Source organism: Calonectris borealis, chromosome Z, assembly GCF_964195595.1.
Source record: "Calonectris borealis chromosome Z, bCalBor7.hap1.2, whole genome shotgun sequence".
Taxonomy (NCBI): domain Eukaryota; kingdom Metazoa; phylum Chordata; class Aves; order Procellariiformes; family Procellariidae; genus Calonectris; species Calonectris borealis.
Window position 1 is genome coordinate 72,258,022 of NC_134352.1, and position 19,160 is coordinate 72,277,181.

At 38.7% G+C, this 19,160-nt stretch overlaps 1 protein-coding gene across 3 annotated transcripts in view; it reads left to right on the forward strand.

Annotated features, from left to right (window-relative positions):
- The window catches only part of FYB1 (FYN binding protein 1), a 68,664-nt gene that overhangs the window by 25,033 nt on the left and 24,471 nt on the right, over positions 1-19,160 (forward strand). For all 3 annotated transcript variants that reach the window (XM_075138093.1, XM_075138094.1, XM_075138095.1), the window contains exons 3-4: positions 16,064-16,244; positions 18,027-18,076. In XM_075138093.1, coding sequence (XP_074994194.1) covers positions 16,064-16,244; positions 18,027-18,076 — 231 coding nt within the window. The remainder of the gene's footprint in view (positions 1-16,063; positions 16,245-18,026; positions 18,077-19,160) is intronic.

A 19,160-nucleotide genomic window follows, 5' to 3' on the forward strand; every position in this document is an offset into this window, starting at 1 on the left:
GAGATGTTGATGATGTGTGTCCTGTTCTCGACAGTAACTTCCTGGGCTCAGCTTGATGGCCATCAAAACAATATACTACAACCTGTAGTAACCACACTTTTTTTTTTTTGTTTTTTGCCTTTCACAATAACTAGTCACAGCATGACCCTAGAAATTGCTGTATTTTAAAGTTTGTTTAGAAAGTTGAACACTATGCAAAGTTACAGAATCAATTGTTCCCACATGGAGCTCTGCTGATTTTATACCCAGATCTGAATCCAGACTTCAAAAGCACCTCCTGGACTTAGTGTTTTCTGTTAGGTGTGCATGACTGCAGTAGTGTGGTCGTTAGTAGCACCTGAGGCTCTGCCTCAATATTTTTGTGAAGAACCAAGCCTCTGATGGGCATAATCCAGGCATGAATATTAAGGCTTGTCACTAGGTTTCTGTAAAATTTGAGATGGTCTTGTGCATGATGACAGCTTCTGTAAATACATTTGAAATATCTGGGAGGACACAAATCCCTGTGAAAAAAAGAAATTGCTGTGAGTCCACTCTCGCAAAGAGTTCTGCTTCAACAGGTTCCTTTCACCACATAAGACAAGTTGCAACAATGATACAAGGTGTGGAGGCACTCACAATATGCCCTTGAAAATCTCATGCAAAAATGTTTCCTAAAGTTAGACCCACATATCCACTGTCACCTCCTTGAAAGAGAGATCAGTTTTGCAGGGTTCTGAATGTCCTTAATTCTCCCTTAAATCACCTGTATTTCAAACTTTTGGGTTAAGGTTTTCCTTCAAAGCTGTTAGACACTCTTTGACAATTCTAAAAAGTTAAAATCAACCACTCCAGTTGGAATGGGTGATGCCAATTGACACATTTGTATTACAAGTTTTATAGAAGTTGAAGGAGGCTTTCTCTTTTTTCTTATAGCACCAGGTGCTAGGAACTATGATTGCATAAGAAATTCTGATTACATTTTAAAATCAAAGTTTTAAGTTGTATGGGTCCAGAGGAAAGATGTTCTTGATCTCAGTGCATGAGAAAAACAAGGATAGAAATAAAAATTCATTATTGTGTTAAATTTTTATGTTTGGTTTTTTTTTCTTTTTTTTTTTTCCCCCTTTAATGTACTGCTGTCTGCATTAAGTTCGGGAAGCAAAGAATATATTCAATCCTCACATATATTTTTTTTAGCTCAAATTATTTTAACCAGTTATGTCCTGCAACTAATTAGCAGGTGTTAGCATACTAATAGCATAATAATTAGCATTAGTATTAGGTGATACACACAGCTAAGTAATTTCTGATAATGAAGGGCATTTCACCTGCGTTAATCTGCCTTAACTATCTCTCTTAGATTTAATTAATCAGATCAAACTCTTAAATTTTCAGTGTAGTCAGTGGGAAAGGAAGATGCCAAACGGTGTGATTCAGAGCATTAAAGTTAGATGCCAAATGTAGCTGACAATAGATGCTCTGAATAACTCCACACTATGCATGTGCAGTACATCAGGTACATGCATGTAATTTAATTGATACAAAATTTGTCCTTGTGCCTTCTGTATTTAGAATACAGTATGGCTTGTGCTTCAGCAGTTTTGAATGTACATAAGACTGGTCTTCCAGAGGCATTCAAAGGGTTATGACCTGATGAAAAAGCTCAAAGCTGACTTTCTCTGAAGACAAAAAGCCACACTAAAAACACAGAGTATGCATGCAACTATATAATCTGTTATTACTAAGAATCTGATAAGATGATGATGATGATGATGATGATTATTATTATTATTATTAATCAAGAAAGGCATAGACCTGTTGGAGGGGTTCAGAGGAGGGCCACAAAAATGATCAGGGGGATGGAACACCTCTCCCATGAGGACAGGCTGAGAGAGTTGGGGTTATTCAGCCTGGAGAAGAGAAGGCTTCGGTGAGACCTTATTGCAGCCTTTCAGTACTTAAAGGGGGCTTATAAAAAGTTGGGGACAGACATTTTAGCAGTGCCTGTGGCGACAGGAGAAGGGGGAATGGTTTTAAACTAAAAGAGGGTAGATTTGGACTAGATATAAGGAAGAAATTTTTTACAATGAGGGTGGGGAGACACTGGAACAGGTTGCCCAGAGAGGTGGTAGATGCCCCATCCCTGGAAACATTCAAGGTCAGGTTGGACGGGGCTCTGAGCAACCTGATCTAGTTGAAGATGTCCCTGTTCATGGCGGGGGGGGGTGACCTTTAAGGGTCCCTTCCAATCCAAACTATTCTATGATTCTATTCTGTGATTCTATGATTAATTCCACTCGAATATTAGGAGCATATCAGTAACATAAAATGTATTTTCTTGTCAGCTGCTACATTCTGATTTTTGTGTGTTACCCTACAGTTATGGAAGTGTTCTCACAAATCCATGATCAATGCCAGATCCTCAATTTGTGTATCTCTTTAAAAGAAATATGCCATTATACAACAGTCTGAGCAGCTGCCTCTTCTCCAAAGAGCGCTATTCAGCATGACTGGCTTTACTCGAATGCCTAGAGCCTAGTCTCAAAATGGAAAGGCAGGATTTTCAGCAAATGACACCAGCAAATGTTTTGATTAAACAAAAACAATAAGAGCTTTGCTAGCTAGAACTTTAAGAAGTCCTGGCGAAGGCTGGAAACACCCAAAACTGCAACTAATTTTTTAAAAATATGTTCTTTAGTTTATCTTTAAGTAATAAATGGAAGAATGATTTTATTTGTTTGTTTTTTGTTTATTCAAATTTTTTTTCTCGTTCCCATGCAGTTATAGACACAAAGCATTTTTTCATCCTCTTTTTAAAAGTGAGGGTTAGAAATATTTATCCCATGCATTTAAAATGAATACTGTGAACAGGGCTGTCAGGATAATACCAGAACTTTTGCTAGAAGGAGGATCTCCAGTTGTCACTAACCAGCACTGGTGCAACCACCAGCCTGGATGAGTTGCACTGGGAACATGAGCTAAGGATGGAGCTGCCCAGCGTGGTAGCATAGGTTGTTCTCCAAACATATTGCAAAATACACACCCAACTAAGTAGAACTGAAAAGTCAGACGTGGTCTTCTCTACTTCACAGTCTTTGGGTCAGGGCAAGACTGAAAGATTTAGAAACCATGTCAGTATGAAGCTGTTCATAGTGGCCCTGAATTTCAGCCTTCCCCTGTAGACCTGTCATGTAGACCTTGATGTTCTGTTTGGCTTTAATTAATGTAGCTCTTTTCTTTGTGGGCAGAACTCTCCTTAGAACAATCCTGGTGGAGAGACCAGGTGTTCTAGAGTCCTAAACAAACTTGTTTGCAGCTCAACAAAGTTATTCATCACTGCTGGGTTTCTTGGAACATTAAACTCGAATGACAAAACCTACCTGCTTTGGAAAGGCAGTTAAACTGAATCGTTTTCTTTTTTTTTTTTTTAACTGTCATTTCAAGAATCAAAGTCATGTCAGGAAGATACCACCCCCACAGCACAAATTCTTCCTGCGCTTTACTTTGTCCTGATAAACAGCAGCTTGCCATAGTTGTTTAATTTGCTGCTGTGATTCAGGTGCTGAGTAAAAAGAAGAACAAGCAAATGGAAATAGTTTTCCCATCCAACAAAACTTTCTGAGATCTAACCTTTGGGGGTTTTGATCTGTACTAGGGCAAAAGTTAGGCTTTGTGTTGTCCTTTGAGAAGGGAAAAGCTCCACACAGGTGGTTGCTATACTTGGGTTAGAAGCATGTGCCTGGGGTGCAGAAAACCTTGTATTGCCTGATTTAAACCAGAAGTTTGAACTCGGCTTTCTCAGAAGTATCAATTCACCCCTTTTGCTTTGGTTGTTATCTTTCCCATGAAAGCTGCTTTACTATTTTTTCATAATCAAGTATTCACTGGGCATGAAATAACTTTAAACGTTAGAGGCTGAAGGACTTGCCTTAGATGAAGCAGTCTTAGTCACCTGTGGAAGTATTTAAACTGTCCACTATGCCTGCATGAATACTAAGGGATGCTGGTTTAGCGTTGGCCTTGCTTTGGGTTAGAAATTTTCACCGAGTCCTGAAAAACTTCTCTTGTTAAAACTTCTGTGGATACAAGTGTCTTGCTGAGGAAAGTTTGACTACTGATATATTACTATTTTCCAGTGAAGGCAGGCTTTCAGAAATTCCTGTCTGGGCCTGTGAATACATGGCACTCTGGTAAATTCCTGTGTTACGTCCCATTACAGCAATTTTCCCTAAGAGTAGATCATATCTACGTCAGCTCAGAATCAATGAGATGCATGTGCTTTCTAGATTCACAAAGTAATACTAATAATACTGTTTCATAATAAACACCCAAAGTGCAAACTTCTCGTTAGAAAAAAGAAGAGAAGCAAAGTCTTTTTGCTGTCAGCTTTCCATGTGAGGCCACAACCGTACCGTTGCTTTCGGAGCAGAACTGCACCTGGGCTGACCTCAGTGGGATCATGCGTGTACAGATGGCCACCCACATAAAGTCAGTTGAAGGCTCAGAGTCCCTAGCACTCTAAACACCTCTGAATGCCTCATGAACAATCAACACTGGGGCTTCAGCTAGGGAGAATGTTTTGAGCTGTACTGGGAGAAACAAAAGCAAACTGTACTGAATCTAGGAGAAAAGAAGACATGTAGGAAAATTCTTACAATTTATTGTTTGGGTTATGGTTGTGTCTGCAGTCCTTGTTGAGGTTCTGTTCTGCGACAGATTGTGTACCCACACAGTGACACGACTATTTGAGTTGTGTAAGACATCCAGAGAAAAAGGAAGAATTAAAATTTGAGGTGTATTGTCAAAGTTATCACAACGCTCCCTTGGCAAAGTAATTAACAATCGAGCACCACTCCTGAGGACAGTAAATATCTTAACTGTCTTTGCAAAGCCCCTTAGAACCAGTCAGTTGTTGCTCTTACTTGGTGGCAAGATGAAACAGCAGCTTCCAAAGTTATAAAGAACAGGGGATTTTTTTATCACAGGATGTCACAGCTGTTTACTGCAGAATCTGGACTTAAAAGGTCAATGTAGCTTTTCTTTTTTTATCTCAGTGCTAGATTGGATAAAGTTATGCAACAACTCAGTATTAAGGTATAAGGGGATAAAAAGAATTGTAACTTGAGCCAAATCATCTGTTTCTAAGACAGATGAAACTAAAAGTAGGTGATGATATCAAACAACACTGTTCAGGGTGGGGTGGGGGTAGCTGTGTGCAATGATGTGATGCCTTTGTTTGCACAGGTGAACTATAGCATGCCATAAAACCTGTACAGCTCAAGAAAGTGTCACAATGATTATTTCAAAATAGTATGATAATTATGCGCAACATAATGCCTGGACTTTACTATACATAGTTAAAATGCTGAATTTTAAGCAATATCAAAAATGTACCGAAGTGAGACTACTTGTGGAAATTTGAAGAACTTCAAGTCTTTTTACCTAGTCTTTTATTAGTTTTTATTGTGTTGATGTCTATTATTATTGGTCCCCCATATATTTACCTCAAAACTATGGAAGTTAAGTTGAAATTATGATCACACAGATCTGCCAAGAACTTAATTTTGCTGGATCTGCTCAAAAGCAACTACAAAATCTGGACAAGCAGTTGTATGTAGTTTTTAGTGGAAACAGATGTAAAAGCTCTTCAGATTTCCTCTAAGGACATTCCTCTCTCTCCTTCTCTGAAAGTGAGAGAACCCAAACAATTCTTCTTTCAGCACCATTATACTGAAATATTTTACACCTCTGAGAAACAGGAGAATCAATTTTTGAAGTTCCTAGAACTGAAGAACGAAGCTTAGCTGAAATACAGTCAAAGTTGTGCATTTATCATGAAAATCAGACCACACATGTGTATGAAATCCCACACATGTACATAGTTTGGTACAAGTGCAATGACATGACCTGTGTGGGTCTGACCCCAAAGGAGTTGTCTCGCTCATGGGATTGGTATAAGGTCAGTTTAAAAAAAGAGGTTTGAATTGCTTTCTAATTTCAATATTACTTCTTTGGCTATCTTTCAATAGTTCAACTATTAGCATTTCCCTGCAGAAGATTGTTTTGGGTACAACTTGCTGCATCCAAAGAAGCAAAAGTACACAAAAACCATTGCAAATTAGTATTTAAACTCCTTGCCCTTGATTGTTTCTTTAGCTACAACAGTCTGCAATATCTTTCAAATAACTTAATGTATATTTTTAGTTAAAAATGAATAAAATGTATCCATAATAAACCACCAGAGGACAGTTCTCAGTTGTGAATTGTCATAGCTTTCGCAGTTGGCATATTCATAAATCTAAGTATCTCCATTTTTGTTTGTTACGTCTTATGTGACACACTTGTTCCCTTCCAGATTATCTGATTCTAGTAAAATTACCAGTAAGAAATGGGGTGTTTATATCAAAGTATGGAGAAACAGAAATATATTTTTCTCTTGTATACACTTGTTATAGGCCACATATGAATTCTACAGTCATTCCTACAGTTCACTATGCTAAATCCCATTGAGTCAGCTGACTTCAGAATCTAAGATGCAGAATTTAGGACTCTGAAGATAAACCATGCAAATGCATCTGTTAATTCTGTTGAGTAAGCCTAAATGATCACTTACTATCAATTCCAAATATACGACCACATGCAGTTTGAATTGTTTTGAGGCCACTTCTGTTTTGAATTAAAGTATATGCCTAACATATTCTCTCAATAGGTCTGGACTTCTGCAAAGGCCTGAATGAAACACATGACATGTTATGCTATGTATTAGAAACCAGTGTCCACCATCCAGCAGGGTCGGTGCTGGATGGGTTTAACACAATGTCTTCGGGATTACACCACATATAAAAGGAGTCTTTGTGAAGGAGTGTTGAGAACACTAGTTAGAAAGGAGAATTTATAAGAAGGGAAAAAAAGGACAGTTATGATTTATCATGGAGGGTGACAGAAAGGAAACTGATAGGGAGAAAAACAGTAAAACTGATGGAAGTAAGTAATTCTCTCTGCTTAATTATGTTTCCTTGTTTTAGTTTTTGAAATCTTCTTATTTCCTATGCCTGTTTTGATTCACGTGAAGAAACACTTTGATGAACATTCATTATTTGGTTGCATTACATGGGTCACATTAGACAAGTAGCTCTGCTGTACCAAAGCTGCAAATATTCTGAAACCTATCCTATCCCAGAAAATAACGTGAATGCAAATTATATTAATAATTTTAATTTAGAGCTCGATAAGAATAATATGAACTGGATGAAAGTTTCCCATTCTTTAAGTTGACACATATTTTGCTGAAAATCCACTTTGCAGCTAATGGTAGCAATGAAGTGTATCCGGCATATCACATTACTTCATAGACAGCTTTATGGTAAAGCTGGGAAAAAAACCCTTTTTCCCCAGATATGCAAAAATATTGTGGTGATGAAGTTCTGGACATATTACTGGTACAATTATTGGAGAATGCATCTTGAACCCTAAAGGTCTCGTGTTTAGCTAGCTCAAAAAAAAATGCTTTGTAGTCTGTTTACTCATAATTACAAGAATGTCTGGCATATACTTCTAATATATTTGAAGTTCGACACGTACTGAAATTTCTCTTTGAGCTGGGAAGTCTTAATTTCTCTCTACTGTTTAAATAATATTTCCTTAGTGGCTCACAGATGGAAAACATTATGCAGCATGCATAATGTTTGAATTTGAGACAATATATACAATACTGGAGCAAGTATTCCCATCTTTTTATTTCCTAGACCTATTTTGGTTCACGAGAAGAAACACTTCTGATGAATCCTCATCATTTGGTTGCATTACATGGGTAAAAGCACACAAGTTAATAAGTTGACTAATTAAGTTAGTCATCCAAATAGTTCATTATAGGAAACAGCCAGTGATTCCTGAAAGTTTTGCTCTTAATTATTAAATACTAAAGTAAATATTCAATACTAATAGAGACAAACAAAATATTACGCATTTCATAGTAAAGATGTTAGGAAGCTTTTGAAACAGTATACTAACAGTTAATTTTGTCCTAAAAGATTCATTTAATTGATGAACACTTCTGAGGTCATCGATTTCCACTTGAAACTGAACCCTCCTAAAATGTGTGCATTTGGAACAATGATGTTCCTTGTTTACAGATCCTAAAGAGAAAATGTGCAAAACCCCACAATTTGAATGCAAGACACTGTTGCATGGGAATTTTTTGTGCAACTGATGTTTTATATATCAGTGTTTATACTCGGACGATTAATTTTTAACTAAAATTGCATGCTATGTATGATGTAATTATTTTTCAGATTGAGCAATAGGTTTATGAAATTATCAACCTGGTCATCAATTTGTTGGTTTGGGAAATAAACAGTCACATTTTAAGTAAATTTCTTCAGGTACATTTTATTTTGCTTGCCTTTGTCTCATTTTACACATTTTCTTTTGCCTTCTCTTTCAAATATAAATGATTTACCAAAGATTTATTTTAAACTATTGCTATCTTACATGTCCTCCGTCCTTGAACACTTCCAATTGCTGTTCTTTTTTCTTGCATATGAAATCATACCATGCAATATAAAATTAACTGGCTCTGGTTTATAAATATTTCTTATTAAAAAAAGAAGTAATCATTATGGCTTTCTATCAGACAATGAAAAGTGTCACCTATACTTAATTGGGAATTAATTTTGTGTTCCGCTTTAGATAAGGATAGGCTTCTGCGTATGATTACACATCTGTAGTTTGAACTCACTTTCCTTATGCCAGTCAGCACTGCCCAGACAAAGCGTTCTGAATCTCTAACCTCATATTTAGTCACCATAAGGCTCAGTCCTGCAAGCTTTTACATATCGAAGTACTTTGGATGAAACCTGTGGGTTTTCTTTTCGGAGTAAGATTACATGCGTGCTGTAAACCTTAAATGTAAATTTAGATGCTCACTTTCGGGTGTTGTTTATCCTTCATCTGTTTTTCTCTACATTCTCACATAGAATGGGAAAAACCCTCTACCAGGTATGTCATCTGGGACTTAATATGTCACCTCTATGTCATTTTGAAAATATAAGGCATTGAATAGATGTTAAGCGTTATGTGAAATACCCTTAAGGTAGTCTGTGCATCTGCTGCGGAAACAAGATTTCCCAATTGAGATCAATGAGAAGTTCCGCTTAGAAAATTCTCCATCTGCTCTGCTCAAGTTTTTCATGATGTATGAGCAACGATTAGCAAAGTAGTCTTAAAAAGGATGGAGACCTGTACTAGGTCTCCATTCTCCCCTTTTCCCTTCCTCCAAAATTACCCCTTTTCTTGGAGGTGATTTTCTTTGTACAAAGCTGAAAAAGGAGCTTTACCATCTAACTGCATGTAGAATCAGGAGACATGAGGAGAATAAAAGAAAAGAAAACGAAGAAAAGATTGTACCTGGGCATTTCTTAAAGTAGGGTCTGGACTCAAGGAGGGCAATAATCAAAAACTTTCTGTGGTCTTTGTTTTCAAGGTGTGAGCAGTGTCTCCAATAATCTTTGTGTCTCTGTTGTAACAGTATGTCTAACAGCATAATTAAAAGCGCTTGAGCTTCAATAATGTTGTACGTTTACCTGCTTACTTTGAGCAGCTCCAAAGCAGCATAATTGTGAAACATGAAACGATGGCTTGTATCTAAATGAACATGCGTGTTAGGGAAGCGGAGCAGAGAACAGCTCTCTGCACATTATGAATAAAGTAGGAAGTGGGTGATCAGCTGCTGCAGATGTTGTTTGCAGATTCTTACCAAACCCTCTGTAAAACCGAGAAAGCTTCCCAGATCTTGCATGTAGAAATGGTGAAGTGTTTTGCAGTAAAACTGAGAACTGACGTTGCATTTGCAAAGTAGCTTAAAAGCATTTTGTTTTATAAAAGGATGCTTCTTTCAAAATGCAAAACTTTTGACCATGTAACTGCTTGAAAAATCCTGAAACCCTTTTTTATAAGAACTAAGGAAATTCATTAAGAAATTTAAAATTCCAGGCATTTTTTCCTGCAGAATGTTTAGAGTCTCCCTGCAGTAGCTGATCATTGTCAGGTTTTCTGACAATTTCAGGTTAATAAAAGCAGAAGGGGTCAACACCTCACCAGTCGCTCACTGTATCAGGGGTCAAAGGGAATAAGGTCTTGCCAAAGGCCATACTCTAGGCCAAACAAAGAGGGGGATGGTCTGCTTTTTAGGATATGAAGTGAAGAAACAGTTTTTCCCCTGTATGTGCAAGAGACTGCCTTGTTATGGAAGGGATTTTCTTACATATGTCTATTGCTATGTATTTATGGTGAAGTAGGTGCGATCAGAGTGAACTTGAAATGGAAGGTAGTGTGATATGCATTGCTGTTCAGTTCCAGTTTTGTTTAGTATGCAATCTTAGACTAGGAATTTCTGGGTCGAGGCAATGGATGGCTTAGATGCTACAGCCTGGTACTTTAAACATAATTAAGAGTTAAGTCTTTGCAGTTAAATCTGGACTGCGTAGATACTGGAGGCCAGGCTAATGCCTTTGCAAGAGAGTGTGTTGCTGATAAGATGATGCAATACAGCTGTTCTGAGCTAACTGGAATTTTTTAGGCACTATTGACTTTGAGAGCAGGTATATATTATTGCTGCAGTCCAGACAAGGTGTGAGAAAAATATGAACAGCTGAAGCCAGACCAACCTTTGCCAGGATGGGATAGTTTCCTACTTCAAGGGAGATTATAAAAATTATTAATTGTCATTGTTGTCAGCTAAAAACTTTGTGCCAAATAATTACGTTCTATTGCAATACAGGTTGAATTGATCGTCAGGGTCTGTATCTTCAGCCAATGGATGTTGAACTGCAGGTGTGAGTGCTAAAAGTTTTTTTTTAATTTGACTGCTGCTGTTCTGCTCAGGTTGATAATTACATACTGTTCTCCATCTATGTGCCAATCTCTCATCCAAGCAGTGAGATACCCTAGTATTTTAGGAGGGGATAAATAGGGATATGCCATTTCAGCTTTGTCAGTATAGTGCCTATATCATCCTTGCACATGAGTTCAGTATATTTTATGATTTTGAAAAGGACTGGGGAGAACTGGCCCTGGCCAAAGTATTGGTTCCCATAAGGTTCCTATCCCACCAAGTATGCTTGTTGCATGTGTTACTCCAATAAGGACTCCAGGCACTGCTGGGATTTCCCTTCAGTTTGCCACTTATTTCTGGTATTAGCATCTCAGCCCACGGCAGCACCAGCGCGTTAGCAGATAGAATCAACATAAAGAGACAGAGTAATACAGCATCTCAGGACAGCACTGAAGATTTTAACAAGGTGAGAATGGATATCTTTTTCTCATCCTGTCCTGAAACATGCTTTTGACTACATAGAGTACATGGGTTCCAAAAAGCTGGACTTATTTTGGGTTTTTTACAGTTTCTCTTTGAGTTCACACAGGAGAGGCAGAGAAATTATAGAATACTGTTATATGCAGGTTGATTTCTCCTGGGGTTGTTGAACACAGAATATCTGGACATGAAGGGAAGATGGGATCTTTCTCTAGATGTTATGTTAGCTACCAAAGATGTATTAGTATTTCCCTTTCACAAGCCAGGAATGGCAAGGGTCAAAATCACAAGTTTTACATCAAGACAACTTCAGTGTCCTGAACTTCCTGATAAATAAACATTTTTCAAGAACAGAGGTGACCTTTTGGTCACCGCACGTATGGAAGTTGTTTGAGAAGGTTCCCCAAGAACACAAGAGAAGTATTTGCAGTGTTCTGTGCACAGTTCTGCTGTAAGTGCTGAAGCTTTGGACATGATTAAAGAAGTTTAATGCCACAAACAGCAGTGTAATGGACTATTTGGTACTTTCTATTGCAAGTTTCTCTTAGTCGCTATACAGCTGCACAGGTTTTGAGGAACTCATTCCTTTTCATTTGTTCTTTCATTTCTTTGTGAAGAGCTTCTGTTTCTGCATCTGTTTCTTCAGTCTGGCACAGCATGTGAAAAAGCTGAGAGTCCCAAGAAGAGAGAAGAGGCTATTTGGAAACTGAGGTGTTAGTGGTCAAACTACCACACAGTGGTGGTCCTTAACACCGTTTCCTGTGATGAGAGTGCTTTGGGTGCATGTGAAGCCAGGATGTAGTTTCACTTTGATTTCTTGTTCTGAGTGTCCGGAGCTGACTTCAGTTCCACTACCAGCACAGAGCCTTTCCATGTCCTCAGAGTACCAAGTGTTTCAGAGATACAAAAAGATGGAACTGGAGTCGAAATTAAATGCTCCATTCAAATAGGAAACAAAACAATACTGAAACATTATGATAGCTTTTGCTTTGCAGGCCTGATTATAACAGCTTTTTTCATACAGAAAGTCACCTTCCTATCTAACTCATCCCATTATTTTCAGTATTAGAATTAAAGCAGTCTACACCGACATCAGTCTCAGTCAGTGTAAGTGTAGGTAATTACAACTTTAAAGGCAGGGAAGAGTCAGTTCTAATAGTTAGAAAATAAAAAAGCAGTGTTTCCATCAATGTGATGATCATTTAGTTATTGTTAGATTCCAGCAATGTACGTAAATTAAAACAGGTTGTTCAGGCCTTATACTTAAAAATAAGCAATTAATCTAAAATGCATCTGGTGTTCTTTCCTGGCTCAGTTTCCTACTGCCTGGATTTGGCTCTCAAAAGACATCAGATGAAAGAAGTATTATGCCCGCAGAGGCTTGGGCAGAATTTTTACCTTAGTCCTACAAACTAATCACAATGAAGTAAAGCTGTATGATAACATAATGCATGTATGCATGTTGTGCATACACACAACACCGTATTAGGGCAACATAAATATAACCACGGAAAAACTGATCTAGGATTCCCTGTTAAAACACAAAAAATTGATAATATAATTAATAGCAATTAACATGGCTCTTAGGGAAAAAAAAACTTTCTGGCTTATTTATTTGGTCAGAATCTGCTTAAAAGAATTCAAGAGCAGATGCATGCTTAGATTGTCAGTGCTATTCAACTTTATCAGCAATTTTAGAACAATAAGAGATTAGAGCTGACAAAGTCTGTGGATAATAAAGACTGTGAAGAGCTCAATGTGAACACAGTCCTCAGAGACTCAGATACAACAAAAGCATAATCATGTGTAATCTTGGCTCATTTAAACAAAGTTTGTTTTTACTCAAATGAAAATATACATGTAGAATGAAGAAATGTAAACCATACCTGTGAAAAGAGGTAGTGTAATGCCTCGGAAAAAAATTTAGATGTCATAAACAACTCTACAGTTGAGTAAGGACAATGATGTGACAGAAAAGTCTAATGCATAATGGTCATCAGCCTGTAACCCTAAATTCTTGGAGTTTTACTCTTAAGGAATCTTCACATAGTTACAAAGTTTTTGAATAAAAGCTTTTTGCTAACAGGCCTTAGTTTGATATTCAGGTGTCTGCACTTCCAAAACAGGAGGAAACAATCGGACAAAATACTGAAACCCCCTGGATGCAATCAGTAGAGATATGGCCAGATGAAGAACAATTTGCAATTTTCATCACTGCATGTGGCAGACAAGTGCATGCTGAGTAGAATTCCAGTGCCAGATTTTTTACAGTGCTGGAAAAGTTGGAGAGATTACAGAAATAGCTACAAATTAATTGCTAGATGGAAAAAAAAAATGCCTTGATATGAGATTAAAAACTTGGGTCTTTAAAGTTATCAAAAAGAAATCTGAGATATTGGTTAAGTTCAGTTGTATCAATACCTCATGGGTAGAAAAGAGTAGTTATAAAAAGGCTTTTGATCTATTAAGCAGGGGTAGAAATAAAAGTAATAAAACCTGAAGCCTGACGAACTTAGAAAACAGTAAGATGCAGATTTTAACAGTGAGTGAACTTAACCAAACAAACTTTGTAGTGGTATCTTCTTTCTCTTGTCTTCAAACAAGTGGGACATCTTTCTGGAAGACAAGTTTTAGCCAGAATGATATTTTAGTAGATCTCTAGCTGTTGGGCTTAATATAGGGGCAAGTATTTTAAATGTGATGTCTTGTAAAATATAGGACAACAGACAGAGGATGTCATCACTGAATTGCAAGGGGCGTAAAGAAGTTGTTTGGTCCATCCCTATGTGTAGAGTAAGAACAATTGTACTAGAACTCATTGTGCCATAAGTTTATCCTACTTCTTCAACATGGACCTCAAGCCATGGAAATTCCACCTTCACTATTAGAAAGTGCCTCCTAACAAATGTTGCTGGCCTTTAAACACATTACTTCTTGCCTTCTCCACCACGGAAATGAAGAAAAAAAAAAAAATCCCTAAATCCCTTTCTTCTTTGCCAGAGACTTAGGTATTCATTTTGCTCTCCCACAGTCTTATCATACTTCCCTAAACAACCACCATTTGTTCAATATCTCCAGGAATTCACGTTTTCTAAACCTCTAATCATTCTCACTCTTCTCCTTTGGACTCTCTCCAGCTGGCACACATTAACCCTGCTATAGCCTTCCTCAGTACTAAGTGAAAGGATTATTTCACTTGACTTTTGGGCTATACTTTTGAATAAAATGATAAAAAGATATGTGAATAAAAAGATATGTGATACTGTACAACTTTAATCTTAGCATATCTTAAATTGTAAGGGTCTGCTTTTGCAAGACGAATGTTCCTTAACAAAAACACCAAAGAATTCACCTGTGTAATCAGCAGTGGTGGGACTTTTAATGCTGTTTAAGTAATGGAAGAACTTAACACGTTTCAATTGCACTGTTGTTGACACATATGTTGACGAGTTGCTCCAAGCAGCCATGAAGCTCAATTTATCCAGAAATTTTTGAGTTCTTTGTTAGTAAGCAGAAAAACTGTCAAGGCTTGGTAATTCCACTTTGATTTCCACATGACACATGACAGTTTCTTCTAATAGTTATCAATTCCCCTTCTCCTGTCTATCCCAAGGGCAGAATCTCAGATTCCCAAGCAGCTAAAGAAAGCTCTTTCAGTAGTTTTTGTAACTTTCAGTCTTGATATTAAGCATTACTAAATATTTGTTGTTGTTCTGTGTTTCAGCCACTTTTTTCCAATGTGATGAAAGTTTCTTTTTCTTGACAAGATTTTAAACTCCACTATACAGTGTGAACTTGAAGAAAACTCCAGAAAACAAGCGGGTTCTTTTCAATCGGAATGGTTTAACTGAACTGTGAATTTTCTTTTTTCTTCTGCTCTCCTCTTCCTTAGATTTTGTTGGACTTCCCTCCACACAGCTGGGGACAATTCTTTCTGGGTAGCTTTTAATCCACTCATGATACTTCAAACAAAATTCTAGGTTTAACATCATGGCATCCAAACAGTGATTTCATTTGGTTGTGTTGAGTAACTTCTCTCAACGTGAACTCTCAAAGCAATGGTTACTACGGTTTGGTCATGGCTTGTACACGGAGCATGAATTCAGTGCGGCACACATGCACACCAGCCCACTCATGTAATTATGGCTTCTGTGCCTGGTGCACTGCATCATCTTGTTTTTAAGGCTGCACCTGTTTGTTGAGGGTGTAGCTTCTGTACAGCTTCTCAAACTGCCACTTTTCTAGTACAGGCTTGCTAGAAGATTAAGTCTAGCCTTTTACAATTTATGTTACAAATGTATTTGAAGATGTACAGAGACCTGTACACCTCTTAATCAATGCCAAAATATCTTTTTATCTCTCATCCCTTCCCTTGAAACTCTGTCTCTGAGCAAGGAAAACTCCAGCAAGCGCATCAGTGCTCATGTGAAATTCTGCAGCTGGTCTTTTCAAGCAAATCGTAGAATTAAATGATATTTAGTTTTAAAGCACAAGAGCTTATATACTGGATGAACTGATGTTTCTGTGTCTTGTTCATGTCTTGGCAAAGGCATTTTCAAGGCCTTCTGTAGGCAGTACATTCTTCTAGGCAGAGCCTCTCTACTCTGGTAAGATAAGGCACCAAATATATCTACAAAGCAGGTTCAACAAAATGTATTTGTTCCGGCGTGTGTGGAGTACTGATATTTTATCCTAAACCTTCATGTAAACAGTGAAGTGCCTTCCTCAGCTGTTTGCTTGATAAATTCAGTCTGTTCTGCTTTTTTTCAGGCCCTAAAAATGAAGGTTTGAAACAGATAGCACCTTCGTCAGCAGCACTCTCCCCACCTGTACCTCCACCACACTCTGCTATGCAATTACCTCCTCCTCCACCAGCCTCTCACCCATCCCTGCAGTCCCCAGCAGCTCCCAGCCTGCCCCCCAGAAACATCAAGCCCAGCTCTGAAACAACGTAAGTAACATGAACCCCACGGTCTTTGTCTTCTGACCTTTTTCTGCCTATTACTTTGCTCATGCAGCAGCAGATTAAGGCTGCAGGTGGCCCAAGTTTCTGGGGGAGTGAGGTCCCACACCACTTCCTTTGTCCGATGCTGTCTGTGGCCTGTTTGGAATTAGTGTTTATTAGCTTGAACTCTCCATCTATTCAGTTGTTTCCCTAAATTGTCTTATCTATAACAACACTTTTTTCTGCCATGTTGGTAAGGGTAGGTGGGGAGGGAACAGACACCCTGCTGGTTTTTTTAATCCAGAAGGATTCAAAGACTTCATACAGTGGTAGAAAATCAGTTGTATCAATAACTGAAGCTTTCCCCTGCATTTTTCTGGGGGAAGATGGCCGGGAAGGGAAGGTCTATCAGTCGATACCCCAGGAAGCAGCTTTGCAGGCCAAAGGTACCGACCTCAGTGCTGGTTGTGAAACTGCACCAGGAGCCACATTGTGACCTGTTATAACACTAGAAGCCTCTGTGGGATATGGGGCTCCTTCCTTCTTTGAAGAGCTGCGTTCAAAAGGGGAACCTCCCAGCGACGAGGAGTTAAAAGCACTTTGGTCTAGTGTCAAAACTGACCGGAAACAAGCTAAGCCTGAATAATGAGCTGCTCTCTGCCCAGCAGTTACTGCAAAGAACAGCAAACGGCAGACAGGGAGAATATATTAGGCATCAGGGAGGCGCGTGTCAGCACGCATACTGTATTTTGGTACGGGCGGTGTGACAACATCAGTCTAGCGCTGCTGCTGCGGTGCTGGGGGCTGGGGGAAACATGCCCTCGCCCCGCCGGGGCGGCCGCCGGGAGCTGAGCTGCCCTCACCGCCCCATCTAGTGGCCGCAGCGCCGAGCGCCGGCAGCCGCTCCGCGGCCCCGGCGGGAGCCCTCCTGTATACCCTGCTTGCCAAGTGCCTCTTTGCCTTCAGGGGCCTGCGAAATTTACCTCCAGATTTATCTCCTTCTGCTCTCCCGGTCCTGCGTGCCCTCTGGACTCCCCCATCTGCTGAAAATGTGTGGCTGGGTGCTGACACGTTTTCTTTCACCCTGTCTTAGTGCTTTCTCCACCAAGCCAATTTTAAAAGATCACTTTCTGCTTTCAAGTCCATCCTTGATTACACCTCTTTGATGATGACTGTCAGCCCTAGTTTTCTTTCAACTATTATAAGGTATTATAAAGTTAAAAATCCCTGATGTTATTATTAGTTACATTCTTTATATTCTCTATTTCTTGCTTCTCTCAGTTTGACAGCACTTTAAAATCTAACAACATCAGAGACTTTTTACCTGGCCTAAACTTATACCACTGTTTCTCTTGTTCCTTGTTTAGACTTTAAGCTCTACAAGTCAAGGAGCAAGTCTTAGAGGTATATTTAACATTGTGTGAAAGTCTGGCGTTCTGCTTGTGCATTACGGAAGAAGCCTGCACCTGCGAAGATGGTTAAAAAGCCCAACAGATTCTTTCCATTCAGTCAGCCCATCTGCCTATTATATTTTTCATACCACACTCATCTCCATGGTATCTGAGCGCCTTTGGCTCACTTTCTCCTTTTATACTCAGGAGCAAGGTGTCCCCATGTGAAAAACCGAGTCACAGTCAGGAAGAACAATTTAGGCAATCTTGTGGGTACTTAAGTAGCACATAGGGCTCACCAGACTGTCCAGTCATTGTATAAAATAGCTGAAAAAAGCACCAGAACAATGGTGAATGAAAATGCAATCATAACACGTCCATTTTTTCATATTTACAGAAGTCCAGACAATGAAGAAAATTACGATGATGTTGAATTTGTTTCACAGGGTAAGATGCATACATTTTAATTAATGGCAGCTATATGAAGCTCTAAGCACATTGTATTTATAAGATAAGCAAAAGCATATTGTATTCATGAGTGACTTGTGTAACAAACGATGCTGGTTCTGCAGTTTATGGGTGAAGACGGTTGTCTCATAACACTAACTGTTCTATAATTAATATGACAGACTCTCAGGAACTGCTTTAACTCTCTCCCCTCTCCTTCCCTTTTTTTGGTTAGAAATATGCTGGGACCGTAAATTACAAATCTGAACCAAAATGAATGCTGCTTTTTCAGAGTTGAAGTTGTGTGCTCTGATGAAGCAGGCATTGTTTTATACTTGATAAAAAAACCAGTTGACTGTGCTTTTAATGTCGCTTTGTGGTCTGCCTTCAACAAGAGGCAGTGAGTTGCTATGTTGTACCAGGAGCGGCCAGAGAAGCAGATTGTGACACAAAGAATTCAATCTGCCTTCTGATCTCTCCTCTAGAGGACTTGGTCTGTGCCAGGCACAGCATGCATCGTTTAGTGTGCTAGCCATCCACGCCGCACAGCAATGCGGGCTGTGGAGCTGAAACTGAGCCCAAGCTCTTTTCTGACCTACCTACCTGCAGAGTAAGGAGGAAGCAGGAGATTCACAGAGTTTCTTCTCCTGCAGCCCAGGGCAGAGGCAGGCTTAGCAAAAGAGACTTTGGCCTCCTTATTCAGTTGTTGGGCTGGTGCAAGCAAGTTCTTTGAGGTCTGTTTGGATTTATTAGGTTTTTAACAATTACTTTCTTGTATAAATAGGCATTTTTGTAAACAAATAGCATAGGTAAGTTCACCAATGTCACAAAAGAATCTTTAAAACAAATTTTTCACTTTTAAAAATACATGGTGAAATATGCTATTTTGTAGTTATTTCTAGTTTACAGCGTACTACAAAAGCAACCTGGAAAAACTCTTTTGCATTCATACCCTCATTAAAAGCCAGGAGCCTGCACATATTTCTAGTTAATATCACTGGTATTATTAGCAGTTTGTAAATAGTTAACACTAGAATGAATTGTTTTCTGGACAGCAAAAAATAAATACCCTGGTTTTATCTTT